Source organism: Austrofundulus limnaeus, unplaced genomic scaffold (genome assembly GCF_001266775.1).
Source record: "Austrofundulus limnaeus strain Quisiro unplaced genomic scaffold, Austrofundulus_limnaeus-1.0 Scaffold77, whole genome shotgun sequence".
Classification (NCBI taxonomy): domain Eukaryota; kingdom Metazoa; phylum Chordata; class Actinopteri; order Cyprinodontiformes; family Rivulidae; genus Austrofundulus; species Austrofundulus limnaeus.
The window spans coordinates 1,160,746-1,171,140 of NW_013952479.1; the positions used below are offsets into that span (position 1 = coordinate 1,160,746).

At 36.3% G+C, this 10,395-nt stretch overlaps 1 protein-coding gene across 1 annotated transcript in view; it reads right to left on the bottom strand.

The window, feature by feature from the left end:
- Positions 1 to 10,395, bottom strand: part of taok3a (TAO kinase 3a) — a 74,289-nt gene that overhangs the window by 27,100 nt on the left and 36,794 nt on the right. The window contains exons 7-11 of the mRNA XM_014011149.1: positions 6,207 to 6,303; positions 5,610 to 5,723; positions 4,321 to 4,412; positions 4,074 to 4,167; positions 1,711 to 1,792 (exon numbers count right to left, since the gene is read on the bottom strand). Of these exons, the coding sequence (XP_013866603.1) occupies positions 1,711 to 1,792; positions 4,074 to 4,167; positions 4,321 to 4,412; positions 5,610 to 5,723; positions 6,207 to 6,303 (479 nt within the window). The remainder of the gene's footprint in view (positions 1 to 1,710; positions 1,793 to 4,073; positions 4,168 to 4,320; positions 4,413 to 5,609; positions 5,724 to 6,206; positions 6,304 to 10,395) is intronic.

The window sequence follows — 10,395 nt, forward strand, 5'->3', positions numbered from 1 at the left end:
GTGTGTGTGTGTGTGTGTGTGTGTGTACTTGTTTCTGCTACAGAGTGAGGACCACTTGCAAAATAGTTACTATCAAAGTGAGGTCCTTATCCCGGTCCTCACTGTTTTAGCAGCTCTACTGTGCTTTACTAGTTAGGTTATAAGGTATTATGCGAGTTAAGTTTTGGTTCAGGTTAGGGTTAGGAATAAACTAGTAATGGTTAGTTTTAGGGAAAATGTCTGGTTTAGGCATAAATAGTTACAAAAATGAATGGAAGTCAATACAAAGTCCTCAGTTTGATGGGAGAACAAGGATGTGTGTGTGTGCGCACGTTTTTGCTACATCGTGGGAACCATTTTCCAGAACAAGGCAGCCTCGTGGGGACCGAATGTGCATTGTGGGGACTGGGTACGAATGGTAATTTTGGGTAGGGGTGGGTGGGTTCCATTTAGCACTAAGGTGTGAACTGAGTTTAAGTTTGTTTTAGGATCAGTAGGTACCTGGGAGGTTAAATTTAGGGTAAATGGTCAGAGTTAGGCTATAAAATTACCAGAATGGAAGACAATCCACGGTCCCCACGGAGATATAAAAACAAACCTGTGTGTGCAGTCAAATGAAGAACAAGTGTTTTCATATGAGAAAATAGAAAGTAGGATGTTAATCATATACTAAGATCCCAGCACCTGTTAAGCTCTCATTACTCAGTAATGTTTGTTTGTTTGTTTGTTTGTTTGTTTTTCTTTACAGTCAGGATTTGGGTTAAAGTTGTTGGGAAGAATGAAGTCCAGTCCTCATTTAACTGCGACAACCCCCCCGCCACCCCCTTCAAAGTGAAGACGGTGTCGTAAGTCTAGCTGGCGCACTGCACTGTTTAGCGTGATCAACAAGAACATAAAACTCTTAGTGGCTCAATAGGATTACCTGCTGCTCACACAAACAACAAGATAAACTGTGAAACTAAGAAAACTCAATGAACATGCAACACTTAAAGCCTACACAGCAAATTATGTTCTGGGGATGAATATGATGGATTTTATCATCATGAAAATCATTTTGCTTGTACAATTCTTGCAAGTAAAGTTCATGCATTTGGTTTTAATTTTGCTTTTGTTTGATAGTTTGGGCTGCAAGGACTATTAATTTAGCTTGAAGATACAAACTTGACATTAGGAATTAATCACTCATAAGCTTTAAAATCCTGAACTCAGTCCTGGATTTTATTTATTTGTGTACTTTTACTTTTTACTCTGACGTTTCTGGCTTGCTTCTACTGTTGAACCATCGATAAATGGAAAATAAATGGTCAAAAACAAAGGCTCTTCTGATTCATAAGGGATGAAAAAGGAATTGAATGCTTCCATTTTTGAACACTTCCTTACAATGAACAGCCCAGATGTGTAGAATAAAAAGCTGCCCTCTCGCACAGAAACAGTAAAGGTATGGAGCCTGATCAAAGGGATGAGGAGGCAGCAAACACACACATAAGCTTGCTAATAAAGACCATGGCTTCAAGGCATGGGAAAGGAAGTAAAGCTGTAAAAAAAAAAAAAAGAAATAAGCAATTCTCAGCAGGGAGTTTGATTCTTGTGTGTGAAGACGACACTGTGTATATGCTTGCATATTAGGGTGCCGTGGGTGGATGGGAGTGACTCATTCTCAAGGCTTATAGGGACCGACTGAGACAGGAAGTGAGGTCACAGCTGGCAGGGTAACAGAGGAAGCCCACTCACTCGTAGTAGCTCCCCTGACGAGGGTCTGTCCTGAGGAATTTTCAGTAGGCAGTAGTCAACAAAGCTCCGGAAGGCATCAGACCTACAGGGAGAGATATATTCGGATGTAGGTCAATAGTTCCTTGTCAGGGTAATGTTCAAATCTGAAAACATTAAACAAAAATACCAATAATATCTAAAAATAGATTTCCTTCAGATGAAACTGCTGTATTCACAGTAAACTAATGAGTTTGATAAACTGTATTTTTACCATAGAAAACTGCAAATAGAAAAAAAAACACGAGCCATATTTGGATTATATAAATATGTGGAGCAATAAAAATACAGGCCACTGAAGCTGTGAGACTCTAATCTAAAAATATGCCCACAGGCGCATTACAGAGTAAAACATCCTGTGATTGGGGCATTCAGACAAAGCAGCAGGCAATGCTAAGGAGGATTTTAATGAAATTAATATTCAAATCCAGGGTCAGCTTCTTCCTACCGCCTCGCTCCACCTAAACTTCCAGCAATCCCCTCCGTGCTGTTGACCCGAGTCTACAAGTGTGCCTGTATGACACACCAACACAGTGTGGCCTTGTGCCTTTTTTTTTTGTGCTGAACTGAGCTAATGTCTCTTCTAGTTTTATCTGGCTGAATGTTGCTTGTGCCTCGGGCGTCTGGAGCCTCTCCAAAAATACCACAACCATGTGCGGGCCCACACAATCGCTCGCCTCAACACGATGCCAGAAACCGATGCTGGTTTCACAACAGGTGTTCTATGTGCAGGCACCAAATTATAGCCAAAAATAAATAAATTCAAGTTTTAAAAAGTCCTGACCTGTTCACAGTGTAGTTTTTTTTAAAGATTTTAAAACAGACATTGGTGTTAGTTTGAGAAACTGAGAAACAAGTCACACGGTTTTAAACGGGCAAAATCATGTAAAATCAACTTTTTTGAGTTTTATATCATGTTATAATGTTATACTCTCATAAAAAACATGCCCAAAGCCTTGCTCTGACTCATTCATCATGTTTGAGAAATCCTGCAGCGTTTTTAGGAAACCATGCTGGGGAGCAAAACGACAGGTGGGGACCAGAAATGACTTTTGGGACCAGAAAAGCCTCTGGGACGTGTCTTTAAGCCGAACTTCCTCGTGGCAGAGCACCCCCCCCACCCCCACCCCACGCCCATGACTCCTGCAGGCTCTCGGGTGAAAGTGAAACCTAACTGTCTGCTGAGCTCTCAACATTAGTTCTCACTCAGTGAAGCTCTTTTCAGATTAAAATACCTTTGAGGAAATGTATTTTCAGATGCCAAGTAAACTGCATCATAACGCACCCCCTCCCCCCAAAATGGGCGAGACAGAAGCGAAGGTGGTTCTTAAAGAGACAGAGGCCAATTTCAAGGCACTTAGAAGAGGAAGTGATGAGAAGATAAGTTTATTTTCTTTTTAAACATAAAAACAGCATTTTAATAACAGCTAAAGGTGACATAGATGCTTTATTAATGTATAGTATTTAAATGTATGCCTGAGAAACACATAATATTGGCCCTTTAATCCCCAGAAAGGCAGGAATGAACACCCAAAACGAAAAGAAAGTGCCAGAGCTATTCCAACGTGCTGCCACCCTGAGATTCTAGAATGATCCATAAACAAATAAAATGAAGGAATTATTTAGCACAAAATGTCTTAAAAAGATCAGGCAAGTCACAGCTGATCAATGTAAAAAATGTAGCCTTTTTAATTGGGAGGAATGAAATAGTGTTGCAAATAGGAAGTAAAGGGCTGTTTTGAAAACTGCTGGCCTAAATTAAATAGTCCAAAAAAAAAGATGTCTGGGAAGGAGAGTCCCTTGAGAATCTATTAGCATTCACAGTCATGAGCTGTAAGGTTCAAAGCTGAACAAAATAAAGCAGAAAGCAGGTTTTTTTTTACCCATCAGTGTATCGTGGAACATAATTTTTAGATGAACAAACAGATTGTATTTTATTTAGTGGGTTAATACAACAATAATCACATTCATTTGTTTTGTTGACGACAACAACACAGGATTAAATATGCAGCCTCTCTTTGTAGAGGTTTTCTTCACTTGGTTACATAATAAATCTGAGCATGACCTTGAACGAGGCTGCTCACAGTGCTCACAGGACGCAGCCGTGTCTTACCCTGTCTGAGCTTTCATTTTCACAGCTGTCTGGACATTATGTTTTAACTAAGGGATGGGTTTGATTGATGTCTGACTTTTACAGTTTATTACTGTGCAACAAAACCAGCAAAAATGGACAGCATTCGCAGGGACAACATTTTTAAGAGAAAAATGTACAAAAAAAACATTACAAGGAAAGTGTAATATTCAAGAATATGGAAAGTTCAGCTCACCACTCATTTGACTGCAGCGTGGGAGAGTCGTTCTGTGCGATGTGATATAAGGCACTCATGGCATTCATGTTGAACAAAGGTGGTTTACGCTCCGCTGGTGGAAACAAAGATGGAAGAGTTTCAAACAAATGGTGTAGTTTTGGTGCCAGGTAAGTCATAAACTGTAGTTTTTTTTCCTAGTTGAAACTGTTTCTGATTGGAAAAACCAGTTATTGTTACTTTGAACAGTGAGTAGGTATCAGCTCACCTAGTTCAATACAGGTGATCCCCAGAGACCAGATGTCTACTTTCCCCTCGTACTGACCCTCATCCATAGCTAAAATCACTTCTGGGGCCATCCTGAGGACACAGATACACACGTGAAAACATCGCCACAAACACACACTCACTCACATTTTTAAGTATGAGGGAAAAATCCATGAAAATGTTATAATCTGCTAAGCTTCTCACAGCATTTTAAGACTCTGGTATGCTGCGATAGCAGCTCAGTTTCTCGAATGTCTTTCCACAAACGAGTGTGTAGCAACTTTTGTGCGTGTGACAACTAGTCCAGCTGTTTCAGAGATGATTTCATTCACTATCGAAAATGTGAAAGGGGTGAAAGTTAAATCTTTTGGAGGGTAACTGATAGTTTTACACGTGAAAAACAGAAGAGAGTGATAAATTTAATAATGTATAAAAAGATTAGTTTCTATTAGTGATAAATCAAAATTCTTTACGGACAATAAACATGTCTGTTGCATCATGAAACTCTTAATTTATTACTCTGTTAGGTTTTAGTGGTTAAAAACCAACAATATGAGTAAAGTGCAGAGGTGTTTAGAAACGAAGTACATTTACTTTGTTACAGAGGATTGGTAATTTTACCGGGTATTTTTTGAAATCATTACTTTAGCTTTTATTTCATTGCATGTAAAACCTAAAAATGCTACTTTTACTTCTTTACTTTTAAATTTAACACCTAGGTACTGGTTACAAAACTAAATCTGTTCAAAGTCTTCATGAAAAGAGCCGTTTATGCTCTCCAAAAAAATGAAGCATTGAATTTACTCAACTAACTCATGTCAACTGGTTCCACTAAACCTAGTAGAGTAAATATGAAGCACTATGCATATTTTGTTTAAAAGACAATATGTATATCACTCAATTTATTCAACTTGGTTTAGAGGAACCAGTTTGGTTCAGTAAACTCAACTGTTTATTTCTTAGAAAGTATGTAGAAGTACTACATCTACTTTCCTGATTTTAGTAAACAGTTTTATGACTTTTACTTAAGTATGTTTCTCATCAGTGAAATTCATTTTTACCAAAGTAATTTTCTGTTAAGTTAGTTTTACTTTTACTTTGTTATATTTTTCATCTGGTAAAGTGTTGCTTTATCATCAATAAATTAAGTGCAGCAAATAAACAGATTTGTTACTTTTATTTAGAAAAACATTTAAAATATCCAAGTTTCGATATTTTAGGCCTTGATTGATCATATCAGAATTATAGTTTTCTGCATTACATGTTGTGCCTTGGGTTGTGCATACTGACCAATAAGGTGTTCCGACAAAAGAGTTGGCAGGTGAGGCAATGGAGGCGGAGCCAAAGTCGGCCAGTTTGACCAGACCCAGCTCAGTTAGCAGGATGTTACCAGCTTTTACATCTCTGGGTAGACAGAGGGGGAAACATGCACAAGCACATTATGATATCATGAAAACAAAGCAATCAAAAGAAGGGAAAAGAAGTTGGATAACGTTACGTATTGTGCCAAATAGTTGAATTTAAAGTCGGCGCTACATTGTGTCACATCCCTTTAAATGAATGTACAGATTTAAAGATATGTGACACATTCAAGGTTGGTTGTGTGTATTTGTAAATGCACAAAAAATTTAAATTACAGCAATAAAAATAACAGCACACACTCCTGGTGTATCCTTCTGTCTTAAAAGATAAAACAGTGATAGTGGAGGGTTATAACCTGCCAACGATGACATCTGGGAATGTCTAAGGACATGAGTTTTATATCTAGATAACTGAACTCTGTGATAAAAGGAAGAATAGAAGCATCTTAATCTTATCGTGTTCTTTGAATAATTCACCACCTGTTCCTGACAGGAATATTTGAAGCAAGTAAGGGAGCAGACTCACCTGTGAATCATATTATGGGAATGTAAGTAAGCCAATCCTAGCAAGGCACCGTGGGTAATGGCAGCAATTTCCATTTCTTGGAGTGGTTTCTTATGAACTAGGGGGAAAAAATAAATGCAGTAAATATGAGTTTCAGCTCATAAGATGTTTAAAGACACAAAGTGTAGTTGAAGACTTGATGCCTGGTTTTGGACCAAGAAAGCGCAACCCTACACTTTTAAAAACTGCTACCTGTGTATTTGTGATAAAAATAACAGGCAAACAGTTTTACAACACTGAGACTTTGAGTCAAGGTAAAAGGTTCACTAGAATAATGACTGAGAAATTCCATAAAATTAGGCCAGCTGTGTTGTGAGTCCATACGTAGGTTCTTTAAACTCTTCACCCTTTAATCATATCAGAACTGTGTCATTTAAAGGACAGGGTGCATCAGATTATAAACCTATAAACACAGTGAAGTGAGACTAGATTTGATTGTCTTTGTCTAATCTTGTTCTACTTTTTTTGATCTTGCCCTAGTATTCATGAAAACAATAAATCACAGGCTGGGATCGCAGTGAAGGTTAGGTACAGTTTTCTTGATTTGAAATGATTTATTTATTTAACAGGAAAAGATTATTAAAAATCAAGCCTGACTCAGCATAATTTCTGTTTTACAGCAGGTTCCTGTTCTGCAGCACATAAAACACTCAGAATTACAGCATCACAATCACATCATTATTACACCATAGATACAAAGACAAACAAGCATACCAAATTTCAAAAAGGTAGCATTGGCAAAATAGGACATCTAAATATGAGCACAACAAAAAGTGTCCAGCAGATGGCAGACAAGATTCTTCTTAAAGGGCTGTGGTTTTGAAATGGACTTTATGTTTTGAGGAATGTCATTCCATGCTTTAGTATAAACATAGAAGAAAGACCTCTGGCCGTAACAGTTTTTAAAAGTTGGTAATATCAGTTGTCCTTTTGTAACAGATCTAGTTGAATGACCAYTTCCAGAATTTGATTTGGGCAGCAATGCACAGAGACTTCCATAATTGGTACCTTGGAAGATCTGAAAATATAAATTAATACCACTATACAAAACATAATTCTGAAAAGTCAAGGCATCAGACAATGAAAGAACTGTATAGCGATGAGTCCAACCAGGAAGTTTTTTATGAATTTTGTAGGCCCTGTTGTTGAGCCTAACTATGGGTTCTAAGATTTCTTTTGTTGTAAGAGACCAAACAGGTAAACAGTACGACATGGTTGAGAGTATAATGGCATGAAGATAGATATTTGAAACAGAAGATGTCAGTTTGGATCTAATTTTTGAATAAATGTATAATTTCTGTTTCAACTTAGTGGTTGAGACTTGTACATGATCACGATAAGTCAAATGAGAATCCAAAGTAATTCCAAGATATTTGTAGGTAGTGACAATATCAAGGGGTTTGTTTAAAAAAGTGAGTTGATTTGTTATATTGAAATGTCTCCTGGGTGAGGAAAAATACATGCACACAGTTTTTATTAACATTAATTGACAAAAGATTATCTTGAAGCCAACCATGAAATGTCTGAAGATCTGCTTGTAAATGACTATTAATAGATTCAATATTGAAATCAGACAAAAAAGAACAGTATCATCAGCATACATTAAAATTTTTGAATACTTCAATATTTTTGGAAGGTCATTCATATATAATAGGAAAAGCAATGGGCCCAGTATGCTACCCTGCGGAACTCCCACGGAACAGGGCAGAGACCTGGACACAGAGCTTCCATGTTTCACAACCTGACACCTGTCAGTCAAATAAGAGGAAATATTTGTATTGCAGATGATGAAAGTTGAAAAGGAATCAACTTTTGTAAGAGAGTATAATGATCAACTGTGTCAAAACGCTTCACGAAAATCAATATATACAGCACCAGTTACTTGACCTTTGTTCAAAGCAGCACGTATTTGTTCAGTGAATAAAATTAATGCAGACATGGTTGACCTTGACGTGCGGAAACCATGTTGGCTATTGCTTAGCATATTATTAGCTTCTAGATGCTGAAGTAGTTGATTAAATAATGTTTTTTCAAGTAACTTAGAAAAAAAAAGGAAGAACAGAAATTGGCCGATAGTTTGAAACTTCTGTTGGATCACCAGATTTAAAAATGGGAGTAATCTGAGCAAACTTCCAGGCATCAGGGAAAATACAGTGCACAATACATAACTTAAGCAAATGATGAAACAATGGTAAAAAAGTGTTGGCATGCATTTTAAAGAAATCCATATTTATCTTATATTTGTCAAATGCATGTGAGCCATTTAGAGAYTGGAGTGTATTCAAAACATCACTCTGTGAAATTTCAGAAAATGAAAATTGCTTTGAAGTGTCAGGATATTTAAATAGCTTTAAACTATTAGCTTGTCCCGGTAATGATGTCCTTACTGAAGAAATGAAATATTCATTAAATAAGTTAGCAATTTTTTCATGATCAGAAACAAGAAGTCCATTTACTGAGATTTGTGAATTGTTATTAAATGTTTTATTGTTACTTTCACCTGTCACCGACTTCATCGTTTCCCATAATATTTTTGGATTCTTACTGGCTGAAATAATTTGATTTTTAAAATATTGTTGTTTGGCTTTGCGTAATTCAGCAACACATTTATTTCGGTAACTGTTTAAACGAGACCGATTTTCAGAAGTTTTTGATATTCTATAAGTTTTCATTAAGAAGCTTTCAACTTTAGGAGATGTATTATAGAGGCATTCAACCATGGAATTTTATTTTTCCAGATTGGAACTTTACAAGTTGAAATATATTTTTCCTGTRTTGTCTCCAAYTTATCATAAAAATTTGACAAAAYGYRATTTGGATTTGACAGAGAAAWACCCTCATTCCAGTTAGTATTCTCAATCTGAGCATGAAACATGGCTAACTTTGATTTTGGAATCCTTTTAATGAAATTATGCACATGACCTGTAGGTTTCTTAAGGTTTTTTCTAATGACATGAATAAGTGACTGATCCGAGATTGAAGTACTTATAACTCCAGATATGACATATATGGAGGATCGATTTGTGAAAATAAGATCCAAAATGGAATTGCATGTCTTGCCAAATCTTGTTGGCACTCTAATTAACTGTTGAAGCCCTAAGTTTATAGACGTTGCTTTCAGGCCTTTGGAAGTTTTATCAGCCCAATTCATATTGATATCAYCRAGAATCACAAACTCTTTTGATTTTATGCCTTTTATAATGTCAGTGAGCTGCACTAAATATTTAGTTGAATTAACACTTGGAGGTCTATAAGTAACAACAACCGTTACTGAAAGGTGATTTGTAAGCTTGATTTCTAATTGCAGAGATTCAGACTCAGTTGACAATTCTATTATAGAATGTGAGTATTTCTTGTGAACATAAACTGCAACACCACCTCCAAGCCTATCAGTACGGTCTCTACGATACAATGAATAATTTTCAACTGAAAGAAATGAATTTGGTATAACAGGAGTCAGTCATGATTCTGATATAACCATATCATGTGCTTGTGTCTGAGCAAGTATTACTTTGAATTCATCCAGTTTAGGTACAARAYWTCTCATATTTAAATGACAGATTTTAAAGCCTCTAATTTAACAGGAGGTTGTCTAACCTTTTCAGGATATAATATACGTAGATCCCTGTGTAGACTGTAATTGAGTTGGATTTAGATAAGACACCTGTGCACAAACCCAGGTCAAGATAATTATTAAAAACAAATGTATAAAATCCCATAAAATATAAAATAGTGGAGATAAAAACATTTTTATCTGGACCTGGATTAAGTTCAATATGTCCAATGACTAAAAGAATATTAAACAGAAGTCTTAAATGTTGTTTCCAACTGGTTAAAACAGAGTCTGTTATATCCGTGCCTTTAGCACTAATGTCTTTTGTCCACTGATGAAAAACAGTAACATAGGTAGGGCTGTGTATTGGCAAGAATTTGGTGATACGATACATATCATGACAGAGGGGTCACAATACGATATATATTCTGACATATCCCGATATATTGCGATACTGTAAGCAAGGCGATGTATTGCGATTTTTTGTCAAAAAATTCTATTAAACAAAATGTCTTACTGGAAAGAAATGAAAAACCAAAATTCATTGTCTCAGAAAATTCTAATATTACATAGACATACTTTTGATACATTTAGTTG